Source organism: Meleagris gallopavo, chromosome 11 (genome assembly GCF_905368555.1).
Source record: "Meleagris gallopavo chromosome 11, MGAL_WU_HG_1.1, whole genome shotgun sequence".
Taxonomy (NCBI): Eukaryota; Metazoa; Chordata; class Aves; order Galliformes; family Phasianidae; genus Meleagris; species Meleagris gallopavo.
Window position 1 is genome coordinate 10,136,648 of NC_139414.1, and position 19,201 is coordinate 10,155,848.

Sequence of the window (19,201 nt, forward strand, 5' to 3'; positions counted from 1 at the left end):
TTTATCTCCAGTTTAGTTTTGTGTTAAGGTGTAGCAGTAGGTCTCTGTGTGTATGTATGTGTAAGAAACCATGAGGATTAACATGGATGGAAAATTCAAATATACAGTATTAGTAATAATGTAATTCTGATTTTCTTAATATGGTGCTACCTAAATACACCACACTCATACTAGACAGTATATTGCAACCTAAATAGTATGTGATAAGAAACACTCGCTCAAATTAAAATTAATTTCAAGGAAATTAAATATCCACACAATGGTGGAAAATAAGTGCTGGTAAGTTTTACTTCATGACACTTATGTGGCTATAGTAAAGCAGCTAAATTATCTGAATTCACCATTCCAATTTTGAGCACTCCTTCCGTAAAGTTTCACTTTTCAGACAGTTGTTGTAGGAAAGACTTGTGATTCACTTTCCTCTCTCTTGTTATCAGGTGGTCTGCTATGTAAGCTAGATTTGGGAGAGGAGGCTCACCAGCAGTCACCCATTTCCTCCATACTCCACAACCAAATACTACCCCTAAATGCCCAGATAAGGCGCAGTGATTATTAATAATTAATCTTCCCGTACCACAGCCTATTCTCCTGTCAGATAACTGCCTGGAAGTGTCATTCTGTATCTCCCTCTGTCTGCATGGTGATGTGTCTGGCAGATTGTTATCCTCTATGCTATACAGGGATTTGTGTTTGGTTCTAATGCAGTGTTGAGCACACTGTAGTCCCTCGTTTGTTACTGAGAGTTCTGAGAAGCAGTGTAGAAATAATAAAAATATAAAGCAGAGTTTTGCCCTTATATTGTGAAGGTTTTCCAACACAATATTCATACACACATAGTTATACCCACACTCCCATTCATTTTACTCTCTACCCTCAAATTTTACAGATAAAATGATTCTTTAAAAGTGATTCCTATTCATATGATTTTACTTTGTTCAGTGAGAGCTCAAAATCACACTACAGAATTAAAAACAACAAAACCCCTGAAAAAACAAACTCATAAGAAATGAGATACCTTTATTGCTTTTCATTTTGTCTTCCAAATGGCTCTTATTTAGTGTACTTTTATCCAGTGCAAGAAAAATTTCTTCAAAATGAGCTTTCCTTTAGCTTTTGGGTATGAATGATTTTCCTTCTGCCACTGAATGTTATCAGACCTTGAAACTGGCTGCGATGAATTATAGAATGCTACTATCAGTCACAGCTGCTGATCTGATTTTTATTGGGACTGAAATTGACAATTCCTAGTAGTTATTATGTTGTTCAGTGGAATATACTCGATGTCATTGACAGTCTCCTACAGAGGCATATAGGTGTATGGTCTTTAGTCTATTGTAATAAAAATCTGTGCAGTCGTTTTCCTCTTTTAGAGGAATTGATGGTAAATAAACTATTAGAAAAGGTGGATGGCACCATTATGCACAATGGCATTCTGTACTTGTAAAGCTACGTCCTCCAAGGCTTTATCTTTTAAATGGAGTAAACTTCTTCCTTCTTTGCAGCAAGCATGACCAAATGTCATCTAGTCCCCAAAGCCTTTCAAAGCATTCTCAATCTGGGTAAATAAAATAAATTTCATTAAAGGATTAATTAAGTTTCTTTTTTTGTGGATATGGAAAGATTGCAAAAATATTACTGAAAACACAGGATTTGATTCTAGGACTTGACATAATTCATTAAAAAAAAAAAAAAAAGGTTGTGACAACAAATGTAAAAAGTCCAGTTTGTTTCACAGACTTTTGGAGTTCTACTCATATTCCTGCTTTTAAGGAAGACATCATTTGATGATGGATGTTTGAATACACAAAATCCCCCTTAGGCTATTTGTGCATGTGTGCAGATGAATGTATGCACACCAGAAGGCAGTGCAAAAAAGAGATGATAACTCTGAAAAATTGATTTGTTTGTGAAGTTATACTCTTTGTGGTATTAAATTTTGGTATCTCTCCAAAGAATAACCACAGTGCTCAGACTTTTTGCAGTTTTTTGCAACTTTATTTATTAGCTCAGGGCATGTTTACATTCAGAGTTGTAGCACTGAATCTTAAATCAAGCAATTCTTCCATAAATTAGGTTTGTTGAGTGCCCAGTGAACTACGGGTGTCTACTCAAATATTTGCTCAGCTTTCAATCTGTTTTAAAGTATCAATGTTGAGCCAGTGTAACTTGAAATAAAGGTTGGTATAAGTTCCCCAGCCTACATATTTGGGCAATGCTGAGAACAGGGGAAGAGAGATTTTCTTTATAAGTAATGCCAACAGACCTGTAGTCACATAAAGCAAGCTGCTGGCTAAAAACAGTTAGCAAGCTTGTGCAACACAGACCTCTAAAATGGATTGCTTCCCTTTCTTATATCCTGTCTAACCAGTGCGGCTGGGCGGAGGGTTCTGTTTTGTGCCACTGTCAGAGATGGAAATATCTCTGAGAACAGGGAAAGAAGTATCTTATTTTCGTAATCAGCTGTCAGTCAAGTCTGGTGATCGTGATATTATAATTGCTTTTTTTAAAGTGATGATATAGTTTTGTTACAATATGTTATGGCATTCAGTTTTATAGCCCTTGCTGGTATTCTATTTTCTCATTGCTTTTTCTTATTTGGGTAGGCACATGCGCAGGAGTTACAGCACTTGCTGCTGAGGTACTGCAGGGTCCTTATCACAACAATTCCAGGGTTTTGAGGTACTTTAGGGTACTTTGGTGTTGTAATGCTCAGTATTGTACCACCTAACTCCAAGTTCCCCAAGTGTGAGCTGCAGTTATGAGCTCTGGGTTGTGTAATAACCAGGCTTAGGCATAAAGATTTTCCAGAGTCCAGATGAAAAGCCGTGGAAACAGTAGATGAACTAAATGCTGAGGTAGACTGGGGAACGGAGGTTCCTCCCCTTGTTCAGGTTTCTGCTCTCCTCCTAACAGCAAGTCTGTCTCTGCTTGGGACCTCGAGCTGGATATGGTGTTAGTTACTCTCTATAACAATAATGCTCCCTCCCCTTAAATTTGAATACCTCATAGGGCAGGGGGCTAGAGCATGTCGAGAAGACTTCAGTTCAGATTTACTCTGTGAGATCCAGAGCTGAAACAGCCAGGATGATATAATGTTCTGTGGTGGCTATCAGTTTGTTCTGTCTAATGTTATTAATATTTACTTATTTGTACATAGCTTTGAGCCTCAGTTTTCTTCACAAGGCACAATAGGGGCTTTAGAGTCCATTATTCTCTCTACTTCATTGAGTATTTCATTGCTTAGACAAGATAAAGTCACTGCAATAGGAGAAACAGATATAAGCACCTGAAGGAATTCCCACTTTTTTTTTTTTTTTTTTTTTTTTAAACTGTATGCTCTCATCTAACTTACATGGCCAGCAAGCTCTGTTGGTATAGGGAAAACCTGCACAGTCTTGTCATCTAAGCAGACCTAGAGAATTGGAGCAGACTGATGGCATAGGTGGGGGTGACAACGTTGTGAGTTTTGCTCCAGGATGACAGTAGCAGCTGGGTTGCTTGTTTGCTCCCAGGTAGAAATGCAGACACCCAGGGCAGAAATTTAGCACCAAAAAATGCAGGTGTTTCTGGGTTCACAGACAAAAAATATTGTGTCTGCTGTTTAGGTTGATAAGCGTCACAGTATGTAAGAGCTTGGAAGCTACTTAGATGTTTTGGATACTTTCATGGAAGTATTACAGTATGCTGTTTTTCATGCTCTAATAGCAGTTGAATATACTGAAAATGTTCCTTTGAGTTCAATGGTATTGTTTCTTTGGTTTTATCTTACAAATTATGCTATAGCTATTATATGAAACAAGATTAGAGTCCTAAGTACATCAGGAGCAAAAAATATATTTTAATTTACTTCAGTACCGCAACCCTTTTGAGAAAGTTACTTACATAGAGAAACACAATAATAGGAGGAGTAATTCATGCAAGACATCTGTGCAAATCAAGTCAGTATGTACTAAAAGCAGCAAGTAATTGATATCCTTGGGCCCCCGAATAAAGACAAAATGGAAAGGAGAGAAATATTATACTAAATCTAAGAATTATTGTTAGAATTAGCAACTTTATTTAGGAATCTGCCTGCAAAGTGGAAATTTATGTAATTCCATTTACATTCCTTAGCCACCTGAGGTATTTACTCTAAAATTGCCAACTATTCTTTAACTTGGGATTGCTCCTCTCTGCTTCCTAATGAAGCACAGTCCACTGCTGAGATGGACTGCTTTCTGTGGGCTGAGGTCACAAGGATTTCCTGTACTGAAAAAGCCAAGTTTGTGGGATGCAATATTTCCTAATACAGTGGACCTTTCCCCAAGATTTTAATACTTTTTATGTTAGTATTCAGATAGATACAGCATCTGTGCATTTGAAGCTAGACACTGAAAAAGAGGCTTGCAGAGTCAGCAACAAAAGTTGTTCACAGAAAACACATGCAGAAAAAAACCACAGTATTCTGAAAAAAATGTCAACCACTGGATTTGACTACATTAAACAGTTCTTTTGCAGGACTATTTTTAGGTGATCTTAATGACATAAACGTCACCAAAAAATAGGCAAAACAATCATGCCTTACTTGTATCTTTAAAGACGTGTAATAATGCTTTGCCAACTAACCCCAAAATTAACACATTTACCTATCTGTTCTCTCAACATATTCAATCTCTAAAAGTCTTATTGGACTGTTCCTTCATAACTGAATGCTGCCTCTTCTGATCAGGGAGCTGCTCTCCAGTAGCCAGGGCTTTGGAAAGAAGGTAATGGTAATTATATTGAGCCACTGGGAAGGAGGAGAGAGAGAGTAGTGTGGGAGATGTTGTGTGGGAACACACAGAATGGAGAGGACTACTTAGCAGGCTAAGTTCCTTCCTCACTCACTGTTACGCTCACATTCCTCTAATATTCCTCGTTTCACTGCTGAGATTGGGTCTAAGGCAGTTTATGTGTACTATCAGGTCACCATTTCAGTCACAAATGTAATAAATGTCTTATAATCACCATTCTCACCTCAGACACATTCTTTATTCTGTTTATAGCTGTTTTTCTTTGCTTCCATGTCTCAGTTTTTAATATGCAGATAATAGCTAGTCTCCTCTTTTTTACATACAGCATTATATCCCAAATTCTGCACTTAATATATCACATTGTAATTCAGCATCAGTAACAACTCTTACTGTTCTTTCATTTTTCTTTGTATCCTAGCCTGTAAATACTTTAAAAATAACTATCATGTCTGACCTCTGTGATCACTAAGCCTGACATTTGTTTTTGCTCTTTGCTTGTCTCCATCAACAGAATGTTATGACTGAATTATGTCTGTGAATTACACTGCAAATCTCTTGCGTGGTACTGAATGAAGATTTATTTTGTGGGTTAGTTACAATTTACTTTGGCTTTTAGAAAAGCAGGAATTGATGTCACTGCTTGATATCTGTACAAAGAACAGCAGGAAACGTTCAATTTTCTACTCCTACACCTAAACGTTCTCTTTAGTTGTGAACTGAAACATTTACTAACCTATTGCCATTCTGAAAGCAAACTCCCAACTGAGAAAAAATTCCTGAGTGCAGTTTGACACCTGGTACAATATGAGTAGAGCACTAAGATGTATTTCATTTCTCATTCTAGCTTGGATTTATAAACAGATGTTGCATTTAATATTAGGAGATGAAAGGTTTGTGCATTAACCAGTTGAAATTTTTTATCTAGTATTATCTATTTAATACATAATGCTAGGTTTTTTGATATTCTGATTCTTTTATGAAGAGCATTTAAATGGCTCTACTCAGCAGAGATATTAAATAAATTTGGTGGTTTATCTACATCTTCATAGAAAAAACTCTGCGTTGTTAAAACTGGAGATGATTGGTTGTAACACTGCAGAATGATGCTATTTATTCATTCTGTTCTGAAGTTCATGAGACAGATGTCTCTTCCACCTACCAGAGGAATGGAAGCTTATTCCTCCATGTGTGGTAGATGATATTGTAGTTACAGACATGCTATCATGATAGGTGTCAGGACACAGTCCCCCTAGGAAGCTTGACAGAAAAATTTATCTTCAAGAAAGTAATCTAAACCTGATTGGTAAATGTTATTAGGCCAACATTGCTGATGGTCGTTTGTCTCAGGTTGGCAGTGTTTTCTGCTTCACAAAAATATGGAGAATAAACAGGCAGATGAAGATGTTGCTAAATCTAGCCTAAGACAAAGATGTCTGAAGATGATACACTACAGGTATATCACCCGACAGGAAAACAACTTCACAAAGATAGAGAAAACTTAAAAAAGAAGAAAACAAAAAACTACCCCAGAAATCCAACCTTCTAAATATCTGACTGATATGCAGATGACAAATTTCTTAAATAAAAACCCCAAACAAATGAAAAACAACTCAACCGATCTTAGTGGACTCTTAATAAATCTTAATTTAAGGTCACAGATACATGTTAGGCTCTTCTAATAGCAAAGGACAACGTTTGAATCTCTGCAAGAGCTATGCAAGAATTTTTTCTAACTCTGCATTGATGTTAATGAGTTTACTTTAGGATTCTGGATTAGCTTTAGGTATGAGAGGGACTGGGATATGTGGTTCTATACTTATAATGTTCTTTACAGAAACATTTGGAAGTCTTCAACTAGCATTTTGCAAGTTGCTAGGTATAGACTGAATAAGAAAGAGACATAGAAATATAGCCAAGATAGAAAGATGAACAAAAGTTCTCTAGCAGTTGGGAGTGGGACCGATGCATTCTGAATGCCCTTAAGCACTCTACTGCCCATGTTAGTTTCCATGGTATGGATTTCTCTGGCACTTATGATTCAGACTGTCTGGTATCTTGGGAAATTCGGATCGTCTTGAGCTCTCTGGTACTGGCACTGGCAGAGTTGTTTCTTACAGATCCTAGTAAAATATGCTGCATGACTTTAGTTTAAATTGTACTAGCAAAAAATGAAAATCTCTCTGAAGTTTGTAAAAATACATTGGGCTTACAGTTCTGTAACTAAAAGCTGAATTTTGCTCAAAAGCTACAGCTCAACTGCTTTATACCTTTCTCTGTCAACAGATACCGAAAGATGTTATTTGTGATAGGATTTCCTGCCAGTTAGCTGACAATGGAACTGAATATACCCTTGGTATTACTTATGCCTTTTCTCCATGAAACCATGAACAACTTACTAATACTATAATTCCAGTGCTCATCAGACTCTTCTCCATAATGTGACCAAGCAGATGCTATCAAAGCCTGATGGAATCGGATGGAGACCAGAAAAATGCCAAAATAGCCGAAACCACTGTAGTGTGGATTAGAGCTGGGGAGCATATGTGGAATGGAAGTGAAAGCCCTGAGTAATACTTTTCCTTTGTGTTCTGAAACTGCCCTTATCTGTACGCAGTAGTGCAACACAAGCACAATAGGCACCGAGCCTGCTGCTGGGCACTGCATGTGGGCACTCTAAGTCAGAAATGTTCAAATTTGTGCATGTAAAGACTTTATTTAGCAGCAAGGAAGGCTTCAACTACATCTCTGGGGTGTTTATATTGTGCTCAAGATAGACAGCTATGCATAAGGCTGGTATGACAGTGGACTGTTGGACACTGCTGACTTGTGCCCTATAAACTTAAAAAGAAATTTTGATTTGGCAGAAATTTAATGTATTCCATTTTGATACTTGATGTTTTTTTTGACAGAACTAATGCTCTAAATGTTTTTGTGGTTTTTTTTTAATTTATTTTTTATAATGGAGTTAAAAGTTAGCAAATTAAAGATAACTTTGTGAAATACAGATCAACAGGAACAAAGGCTGTACCACATGGACTCTAAGATTTGTTCAAATCTAGGGATGTTAGTTAAGAGCTAGGGCTTGAATCTATTAGATTAATCTGTGAAGCCTCTAAATGGCAGCTTGATATCTGAAATAAATGAAATTATCTAAGAGCAGCATTCTGGACAAGCTTCAACCTTTTTAAAGTTGTCAACTGTTAAAGTCAAAATATTGTTAATTTTTTTAGTTATCTGAACAGTGCAAGAAGAGGTGTTTTAGTCCCATTTTTACCAATTGTAAATAGGACTATAGAACAACTTCCCTCAAATTAGATTATTGCAAAGGAAAATTATATCACCTGATAAGAGCTGAAGTGAAAGAAATGCACATTACTTCTCAGATAACCATATGTTCTCATCTGGGTATTCCAAGAATAACTAAAGTTGGCACTCCAGCTGCAGAAACCAGCGAATCATTCCTTTCAGAAAACATACACCTCAGTTTCTCCCTCTTATAGTGGAAAAGAGGGGGAAGGTAAGTGTAATAACCCATGGAAAGGATAAAAGACTAACATGATTTTGTAAATGTTACATTAAATGGTTATCATTTTAAGGGAACCTATATATTTTTAGCTACTCTAAGATGGTGCTTTGCATAATGTTAAAATGTAGTTTGTATTTGTAGCAAATTGTAATTTTTGCAAGTGTGGACATTGTGGAAAAGACAGATGCTATTAGCATTCATCTCAGTGGGAATTCTTGTGAAACCATCAGGCTTCCTGCACATAAGTAGGTCAAGGAAGACAGTTCCAAAATTTGTACTTTTTAGTTGTAAAAAGGAAATTTTCCCTCATTTTCATGTCCAAAAGGCTACATTAAACCTGACCTCGAGCTTATGAGCGGTTTTCTTTGACCTCTATTTAGAATCTCTCCAGCTAAGAAATTGCCTTTTGTTGTCACTTAAAATATATTTCACTGTTAATGTTACTCAGTATTCTAAAAGAAGAGTTTTCAAACCAATTATTGAGGTACAGTGCAATCTTGATGTTGCTGATATCAGACCCAATTTTTTCCCCTATTGTGATGAGATTTTCTTCCAACTATTTTATTGACTCAGTTGCTTTCACTGGATTTTCCCTTCTAGTTCTCCTCCGGTTTGCAAAAAACACATTTCTTTTAGACAGAGTAGCATATGTTTGTATATATAGAAACTTTGAGTTCCTCATTTATGCAATGAATTATATTTGCATAACTGTGGTGTTTTAATGTTTTCATCACACTCATCTGTATGAAGATAATGGCTTTTTTCTTCCAACTATGTAGGAACTACACAAAAGCAGAGTTCTAAAATATACTTTTTGTACTGTTCCTTCTAAAAAATTAGCTGACTTTTTTCATAGCAAGACCACTTACTCTGCCTGCCAGATACAAACTGATGGCATAAGAAATGCTCACTAGCCAGTTTTGCCACTTTTCTCTCTCATGACACCAAATCTGATGAGAAAGTTTTGATGAGAGCTGGAACAATAGCAAAATAGGGATGTCTAACGTTCACAAAATGTTTCCATGCAGTCTATTTTTTCTTCAATGAAATCATTTGGGAATGTCTTGAAATTAATTTTTTTCTTTTATAGATAAAAAATAGTATAATTTGCTATTCTGATGTGTTCACAGATATAACTGGTAATAAATAGAGTACTCCAATTTTATTTTATTATCTTTAAATCTTTCCAGCACTTAAGAAGAAAAGCAGAATTTTATTGTCAAGTTAATGTTTTGTTTCCTTTCATCAATGTTAAACATTTATCTTCTCTCCAGACTCTCTAACAAAATACAAACATTTTTCCATGTCCATCTAATATGTTCTTACAACTTAAATGAAAAGATAGAAAATTCTTAAATAGTGTGAATCACCTGTGAATGAAAAGCTCCAGGTGCAATTTATTGTTGCTGTGTATGTAGAAATTGACATCTGGGTCAGCAACTTTTATCTTAATTACTATGTATTGTAGTTTATTCAGCTGCAGGAAGGGAATGGTAATATTTACACCAAAGGTGATTTTGGAAGAATGAGTACTGTGAAATGTTTTGAGACCTGTTCTGACACCTGACAGATTTTTGGACTGTGCATTACAGGGCTTTGGCTTGAAAATTGGGCTGAAAAGCTCAGGCTTGCTTGTATTACAAATGAATAGAAAAGCTCACTTTGTCTTCAGTGGTGCTAATGATGACCCACACAATGTCTGTGAAGTTGCACACTGAAACTGTTGTGCAGCCTGGACCAGAAGCCTTAAACTTGCAAATGTCTATCATACGCTTAATTAGGTGGTAAAATAGGGGTTTGCTAAGGATTCCTGTTGTAATTTCAGGGAATTTCTAATTCAGTAGCTCTTGAATTATTTTCTGAAGTTTACCTCCTAAAAAAACAGTCATCCTTAAAGAAAAATATCAAAAATATTTTGGAGCAGCCTTGGTTTTTATGTCTAACCAGTATTAACAAAATTAAGACACACAGCAGTAGCATGAAAACAAACTTGCATGCTGTCTTGACATGTGCATCTCATGGAAGGATTGCTAATTAGTGAAAATGCCAATCATTATGAAAAGTGACTCACTTTTGGGAGTGGATGATATCTACTGATTCCACATGGCACAGAATCAGGGGCGTGGGTACCAGTAATAACCAATTTTAAGAGTACTTGAGAGGTATTTCAGTGAAATATTGAAAATGTCTCCCATAGAAAAAAATGCGCTTCTACTCCACTGTAATCACAGAAGGGATTGCTTTTAATAGAACGTGTGAATAAAGAAAAAAAAGACATAGCTAATGGGGGGAAAAAGAAATAATAGAATTGTAGAATGACTTCAGTTGGAATGGACCTCAAAGATCATCTAGTTTCAGCCCCACTGCCACAGGCAGGGTTGACAACCACTAGATCAAGTACCAGCTCTCTGTCCAACTTGGCCTTGAACATCTCCAGGGACAGGGCATCCATTACTTCTCTATGCAACCTGTGCCAGCACCTCACCACCCTTGTGAAAGACTTTCCCCTGCCATCTGATCTAAATCATCCCTCCTTTAGTTTAAAACCATTCCCCCTGGTCCTGTCACTATCGACTCATGTAGAAAGTTGATTTCCCTCCTGTTAATAATAATCTTTTAAATATAGAAGGCTGTAATAAGGCCTCCCTGCAGCCTTCTCTTCTCCTGACTGAAGAAGCTCAGCTCCCTCAACCTGTCTTCATAGGAGAGATGCTCCAGCCCTCTGATCATCTTCATAGCCCTCCTCTGGATCCCCTCACAAAGCTTGCCACCTTTCCTGTGTTGGGGTCCCAGACCTCGACGGAGTACTGCAGATGGGACCTCATGAGTGCAGAGAGGAACAACCACCCATCTCACCCTGCTGCCACCTCTTCTGTTGCAGCCTAGGTTACTGTTGACCATCCAGGCTGCAAGCACACACAACTGGCTCGTATTCAGTTTTCAATCTACCAGGGCACTGAAGTCCTTCTCAGCAAGGCTAGTCTTCAGGAGTTCTTCTCCCAGTCTATATACCTGTTTATACCTGATTATCCCAACCCAACTCCAAATAAATAAATAAATAAATAAATAAATCTGTGTATGCTTCTTTTAATTTTGGAACCAAGAAAAGTAGTTCATGCTGACCACTATCTGTAAACAAAGTGGTGACAGAGGGTGAACAGTTGTCATGGGAATTACCTGCTCTGAACATAGAAGTATGGAGTGTCCCGATAGCAGAGGGAGCAGGTAGCCTTTACCAAGGCCCAGTGCTGGGGGACATGGAGCCATCCGGCACCAGCTGCACATGCTGTGCTGAGAGAAGGCAGAGAAGGAAGTGGGTGAACCTGACAACTCTTCTGCTCCAGTTCTTCCTGGCTATTTGGTTTAACGCTCCTCCCTTCACTCAGTAGTGAAAGATCTGGTTATTGAGCTTATAAAAATACAATCTTCTAATAAGACCAGAGGCATACCTTATCTCACTGGTTGGAAAGCTGTTAGCTCTGTCAGTCAGGACATTTTGTTTTCTGAAATGCCCAAATTCATTCTTCTGATTTGTTATTTATTCTCCAGGTTCAATTATGCAGTAGCAGCTTTGTTAGGCTAAATACACATTAAATGCTACATTAGCCAACTTATGGCAATTCAGCAGCAGGGGCAGGATGGCTTACTGTGGTCTCATCATTAGGATTTATACCCAGCTCCCAGGACTGGACAGTACTACTAGAAGCAGAGTAAACATGCAAGAGTTGTCATAACCATTAATCAGATTTAGTTTTCTCCCTGATCTTTTGTTACTGTCTTTTCTTGCTTTTCTTGCTGAAATTTACCTGTTCAAAGTAGAATAGCATTTTAAATAGCATATCTTAGCAGTAAACAGTCTGTTCTGAAAAAAACAAAAACAACCAAACACGTAGAAATAAGATTTTGAAATATCAAAAAACAGGGATGAAAATTAAAAACTTTAAAGCAATACAACATGAAAATATTGGTGTCTATTGGTAAGTTCAGTGAGAGCTCAGCTACCAGTCTAAGGCTCTTTCAGAATTGGGTGAAGACAAAATACAGCCATGTAGGTAGGAAAATGATACAATTGCAGCTGGATACATACCAAACAATCTCCATAAACGATACATCTCCAAAAACTGGAGAAATCAAGTGACATATTTCTTCACTGAGAATCAAAGAGCTGGAATGGAACACCTGAATACTTGACACTCAGCACCATACAATAAAAAACAAAAAACAAAAAACAGTGCAGATCAATGCTGGAGAGTTTCAGCTAGCTTGTAGTATTTGTATTAACATATCGTAATTAGAGGTAAAGATTTACTAAATCATAAAGGAAAATGCAGATACATTTTCAAGCACATGTCTTGGAAGGAGTTTGGCTGTCCAATAAAAAGACACATGCTATATGATTGCAGAAACATCAGTCTCTTGGAACTGAAGGAAACTTTGAACATGTTAACATGCATGTATTTTGCATGCATACATACTCAGAAACTCATTAGATAATTAATCTTAAATCAACATGAGTGAGTAAATAAAGGTGCCAAAGAGAAATGGTGAAAATTTCCCTTAACCAGGAGATCAAAACAGTCTTCTGTACACAAATGATTTACTCTTCCCTCTGCATGGGAAGGACAAAACTGAAATTGATGGTTAATGATTGTTCAAAGCTTGATTCATCATTAATGGCTTTTATGCAAATCTAAAAAATCGTGATTATCTATTTACTTCTCAATGAACAATCTTCCTCTTTGGAAATTGCAATTACAAACCTCTAGAGTTAACTTCCTGCTGAGAAGGTGGCTGTTCCCAATTCACACAGTTAATGTCTCGCTTTGTCTTTGCATTGCTGCACTGCTTGGTCTTGGCTTGTAATTTGCAGGTTAACTTTGTAGCCATCAGTATCCTCAGCTTCCCTCCCTCCCCACTGCTGTAAATTAGCATAGTTTGGCATTTCAGAAAGAGTTGGGTCACATTATTTTAAAATGCCATCGTATCTGTGTGTAGAGCAAATATAACTGAATAAATACAGCTTTAAATGTTAGGTTGCTTGTGTTTTGCCTAATATATGAGTAATAATTTGCCTTTGACTTGGTTGTGATATTTAATAGTATAGGAATCTTAAGGGAAGACTGAAGCTGAGTGATGCTTTTACTTATATTCTCATCGACTATATGTTTTATATATACACAGTCTGAAGAAATATTTCTCCTTAATATGTGTTATCTCCTTACATCACTTGCTCTCTGTTCTACTTGTCCACACAACCTATATGCAGTGTATGCATAAATTAGGTTAAAACCTAGTGCAATTATTCTTGAGAGGATCTTAGATCATCTAGAGCTTTAATTCGGTTGCAGAATTTGAAGCCACTGTGAAAAGGCACATGCAAAAAGGTTGTGCCTCTGCTTGGCAGGACTCTAGAGAAGGATGCTTTCAGATTCCTTGTGCTCAGCTAGGGTTTACTTGAACCTTCAGAGCAGTCCATGGAAAAGCATCACAGGCTTTGGTAGGACTGGGATGCAAACACCAATCACTACAGTACCAGAAAAGCTCAGTTAACCTTACTTTATATGTTTTTGATTGTGTTCTGGGGCCCAACAACCATTCTGTGAGAAGGGAGCACGAATAGTTTATTTTTTTAAGTACATGCATGTGAAAAAGAAACTGAGCTTGCATACAGATCCGCTCAGGCATATACTCCTTTACTGGTCAGCATGCAGCATGCATGTAATCTTGGCTATCATTCCCAGCTAGTGAATAGTTATTGATAAACACTGAAAGCATATGCTGAACCATTAGAGACTGTTAGAGACAGGCTATCCTTGCCTGGTACCACCATCACATCTATTTTCGTAACCCAGTGAAACAACAGGAAGGTATCAACAAGAAAATTCTGCCCTCGGTTACAGCAGTGTTAACACAGAGTAACTGACTCCATCTGTGCTGGATTTAGTGTTTGGCACAAGAGCTAAATTATGTCAGGCATCATATCAATTGCATTAATTCCAAGGGACTTACTTTTGATTTACTTTTTCTTCGGATGGTGTGTTGTTTTATTGACACTAATACAAGGTGGCAGTGAATGTATGCTGCTTTTGCACGTAATTCATCTCTATACTTTTCCTGTATGCTATTTTCATAACAATTTGTGTCATGCTACTTTTAAAATAGAATGTAAAATAAGCAGGATAAACAATAAATAAAATTCACCTCTACGCTCAGATAACACAACTATTACAAATGTAATTAATGCACAGTTCCAAGAGGTCTAGCTGAAAATCTGTGCGGAATCATTATACCCCATGACCTTCTAAGCTCTCTGCCATTTACTGTGAAATTTGTTGCTAGAAGATTTCTTTTTCTGCTTTCATTTCCTGAAATGTTTGCATTGTAACAACAGTCATCAAAACTGCAGGTATTAAGACATAGGGTACAGAAACATAAGAATCCAGTAACCTGAGTGTGTGTAATAGACTGGAGATCTTTAAAATTACTTCTGAGCATGGTTTGATGGTTATAGTTTTGCACACAGTAGCTCTAAAAAATTTTAATTGCTGAGGAGCTTACACCTACCCCGGTAAGCAACTAGAATCCAAATTAATCTAACAAGAGTTGTTCATACATCCCAAAGAGAAAAGGATGCTAGAAAAGTCATTTTTCTCCTGAAGCAGCTTGTCTCCTTGACTCTGTCAGGAGAAGAAATGCATACCTTAGGAAATCAGTCTTCTCTTGTTAATTCCAGCTGAAATGCCTCAGAAATGTTTCTTGTAAGTGTTTTGACAGAAAGTACAGAGAAGGATTGAAGGCCTGTTCCTGTGCTGCTGTGATGGAACTAACACAGGAAGGCTTTTCAAAAGGAATATGGGGACGTGGCCCCACAGCCAAAATGGGAACTTAAGCATTTATATCCAAGTCAAAGAAAACTTTTACATCTGAAAAACTGAAAGCAAAAAGTAGAAAAGCCTTCCCCCAAAAAACCCAGAAGCTTCTTAATAGATCAAAAATATTTAACAAATGGAAATAAGCACTTAGTTCTCTAGTGTTCAAAAGAAAAAGCTCTCACAAAGTCTGGTGCTGAGAGCATGCAATCTTATGAGAGGAAATGATCAGGAAGGGCCCCATACACAAGAAATGCAAAGCAAATAAGTATTTTAATTCAATCTGTCAAAATTAATTAGAAACAAGATTAAAAAGAACACAATCAGATGAAGCATTAGCTTATTAATGTTAATTCCTGTTCTGTTATTGTTTGTGATAAACTGAGTCATAGCTATTTGCTTTGCAGCTGATTAACTGCTCTACAGAATCTGAATTTTCTTTAATATATACCTCTTTCAGTTTGTGGAGAAAATATCTTTTGGTAGCAACAAGCTCACAGCCGTATCTCCCTCAGCCTGCTTCAGATGTTGAGGAAGGGAGGTTTAGGGGATCAAGGTCTTGCTGAGGCTTCTCCTGGGATGAATTCCCCACCCTAGGTTAGCGTGCATCTGTCAGGGGAGGTCCTGGAAGCTAATTCCAGCTGTTGAATATTAGAAGGAGTTGCAGAGAAGGCCCATGAATGTGTCCTGCATTTGCCCTGAGCTTCCAACACAATCTGATCCATGGCTATTTGTCACAGCTTACTCAGTGTATTTCATAGCATACCCTCTCGGTCCTTCCCTTCCATGTGCGCTCAGCTGATGCTTACTCAGACTTGGCACTGCTCTTGTGTTCAGTGTAGCTGTCAGATTGCAATTGCCTTGCACATGGAGGCAGGAAAAGCATGTGCCTGCTTGCTAGTGAATGCACAGACATTTTTGCTTATTTATATTGAGTGGATCTACCACTCTATGCATAAAATGACACCCCAAATTTTATTTATGCTTTTTGCCAGATTGTCATGAGGGATATTGCTGTAAATGCCCCTGAAGATTAGCTGTGTGCTTTTGGAAGAACGGCTACACATCTGGACTGAATGTGGGAAGATCTGGTCCGGGAATTGGTTATTTTGATCAGACATATCAGATGTTAAGAAAACATTATCAATCTGTTCTTATTGGAATAATTAACAGATTACTTTTCTGGGATGTATAAAGGGTGGATAGGTTAGTAAAGGTAGAAGACTCAGAAAGCATTATCTCTAAGGCATAATGCATATTCTGCATTTAAACCTGTAAGCTTTCATGTCTTTATGCTTAAAAAAAAACGCACAAATAAATGGTTATCTTGTTGAATGTGCAGCAACAGTCTTAAAAAAATATAAACAGGTAGATGTATTTATTGCATATAAGAAATTAAACAAAAATGTAATTTTCAGCTACCCTTTATGTTAATGGAAGCTAAGTAATCCATTAATATTAGTAGAGTTGGCATTTTACACTGTTAATGCTATGTACCATAGAACACCTGCCTTTTTAGCTAGAAATCTTCATAGGCTCCTGATCATATCCCTGTGCACACTAAGAAGCAAATGGGGCTGGGGAGAGAGGCACCAAGGAGGCAGACACCTTGGAATCACTGTAGTTTGGAGATGATTGTGGAGGTATTTCATTTATGCCTTATTTCCCAAAGTGACGTGATAAGTTAAGTGTCTTTGTACCAACCCTAACTCATCGAGACAGCAGTGAACTCAACCAATAAATCTCAGCTGCCAGGTGGGTTACTGGCCTTTTCTTACATAACAGCCTGAAATCTGGGAAGTAAAAATGAGGATCTTTGGTTCCTCTTGGCCCAAGAGGGATTGAATCAACTGCTTTTGTTTCCTGAGAGAATGTCCTAGCTGACAAGATACAGAGCAGCCTTTGGTGAGGCAGTGCTGTTGAGGCTGCATAACTGAGCTATAACTGCTACATAACTGAGACAAAAGTGAAGGAAAAGAGAGTTGAAAATGTTCAAATGGAGTGCCTATGTATTTTATACTTACTTATTTTTCACATATTTTGTATTCTTATTTTTTAAAATATTATTTTCTTATATTTTACAATTTAAGCTTTCATTGAGTTGAGTAGTAGCAGATAAAAATACTGTTTTTACGTTTTATTATATTTTCTCTTTGAATTTGTGTAGCAACCTGTGGAACAATCAGATCCAGTGTTGTTTTATCTGCATTTTCATAGCCTATTAATAAATAGCATTTTCTGAGTAGCACAAAGTACCAGCCTTTCATTTGGCTGGGAGGTTCAAGCACTACAGAACAATCCCATCTTTATTTGCCCCGGTTTCCCGCTGGCCATGATACAAAATATTAATAGCAATTTAGCTATGTCTTAGCATATTGTATATACATGCATATATATATTTTTCAATCTGAGTTTTAATTAACTGTGAACAAACCTAATATGCAGTCATCTGTGCAGCAAATGTAATCACATTTTATGCATTTGAAAATTTTGGATGCCTTCAGTACATGAAGAACTCTTTGAGTACTTGAATTATTACATATTTCATTATAATGTAATTCTATATTAGATATTCTATTTATGCAGAATCCAAAAATAGTCTGTGCTGTGTAGCAATGCAAATTTCAGTGAATAATCCACAAAGAATTTCAAAACCTTAACCATTTATGACGTGTGCTTTTCTGTATCTTTAATGAAGAATCAGGTTTTGAATAAGTCATTCTGGGCTTTTCATGAGTAAAAACCATGTCTGTGCTTCCCTATTAAAGAGTCTATCAATTCTTATTTTAGTCATATTGAAAATATTAGGGTTTATCAGTACGCTTCAAAATTCCTGAAACTGATTTTAGATGTTCTGTTGACAGTTAAAGTGCAAATCAGGTTTCTGTGCTCTGTGGCTGTGCTCCCCCTCCTCACCTGCCAGCTGGCTGTTGGGGAATGAGACAGCATAAGCAGCTTCATGACCAAGGCTAGGTAGGGTAGTGTCACAGCTGAGGAAATATCTGCTTCCCTCATGTTTTCTTATTGAGGAATCCAGCTTGAAACCATGTAGAATGAAAAGGAATTTCCTTCCAACTAGTTCAGAAAAGAGTTGACATCCACATGGAAGGTTTGTGAATGAGGCTCTTATTAGACTGAAGTCAAAGACGTATGATGAAAGGCTTAAAGACTGTATTTCAACAACTTCTCCTGTACTGGTATAAACTGAGACTAACTGACTGCCCCGAAGTTTGTGCTGTTATCCTGATGTTAGAACCACAGCTGAAGTCATCTCAGTTCAGATCGCAGATCCTCAACAATATGTCAAAGTGAAGCGAGGAAGGAGCCTCTTCTTGATCTACTTAGAGACATTGCAAAGCAAGAGTGGGGGATTTTCTTTGAAATAGGTGGTACTGAGCAAATCTTATAATAAAAGATCTGATAATAATTTTTTATTCCTGAATTTTTTACAAGTAACTATTTTCTGTTGCTTAAACATTTGAAGATGTATTTCAGTGCATTATTTTAAAAATACCCTGTTTCAAAGAATCATAAAGAAAACTTTCAATTTTTAACTGTTTTTCTCTACTTGTGCATCCAAAATTAAGTACTGAAAGTACAACAATGTGGTAAAGAATCAGTTAGAAAAATCATCAGGTTGCTTTTAGGAGACTGACCAGAACATACTATATGCATTTCTAGTGAATAGACAGCCAATAGTTCTAAGTCCATCACCACTGTTTAGGAACTTCAAGGATTGTGTGAGAGATTTTCCTTTCATAGCCTGATTGTGTCTCTATTACATAATTACATGGAAGACCAATTTTTTTTTTAATAGTCTCAAAAAATAAAACATCCTTTATAATAACTTATAAATACATGTTTAACAGGTTAAAGCTTTTTTCCCATCAGGTAGCATGAAGTTAAAAATCTGATCAAACTCAGCAGATAAAACACTTATACTTTCATGTGGTTAAATCTGCATTTCTTAACCTTCCATGACAGTATCTCTTACATTTTGAAACAGCCCCACAAACACTGAACCTGCACATTTT

The 19,201-nt window shown here is 37.0% G+C and overlaps 1 protein-coding gene and 1 long non-coding RNA gene across 5 annotated transcripts in view; one reads left to right on the plus strand and one right to left on the minus strand.

Moving 5' to 3' along the window:
* LOC146543626 (uncharacterized) overlaps positions 1 to 11,142 on the plus strand; it is a 58,770-nt gene extending 47,628 nt beyond the window's left edge. Inside the window, exon 3 of the long non-coding RNA XR_014885379.1 lies at positions 11,003 to 11,142. This is a non-coding gene — a long non-coding RNA (uncharacterized LOC146543626). The remainder of the gene's footprint in view (positions 1 to 11,002) is intronic.
* Positions 1 to 19,201, minus strand: part of SLC9A9 (solute carrier family 9 member A9) — a 175,981-nt gene that overhangs the window by 21,450 nt on the left and 135,330 nt on the right. Inside the window, exon 15 of one of the 4 annotated variants that reach the window (XM_085232526.1) lies at positions 1,974 to 18,504. The exons of the other annotated variants lie outside the window; for them this stretch is intronic. Coding sequence (XP_085088652.1) covers position 18,504 — 1 coding nt within the window. The 3' untranslated portion in view covers positions 1,974 to 18,503. Of the gene's footprint in view, positions 1 to 1,973; positions 18,505 to 19,201 lie in introns of those variants that run through there. 4 annotated transcript variants of the gene reach the window in all.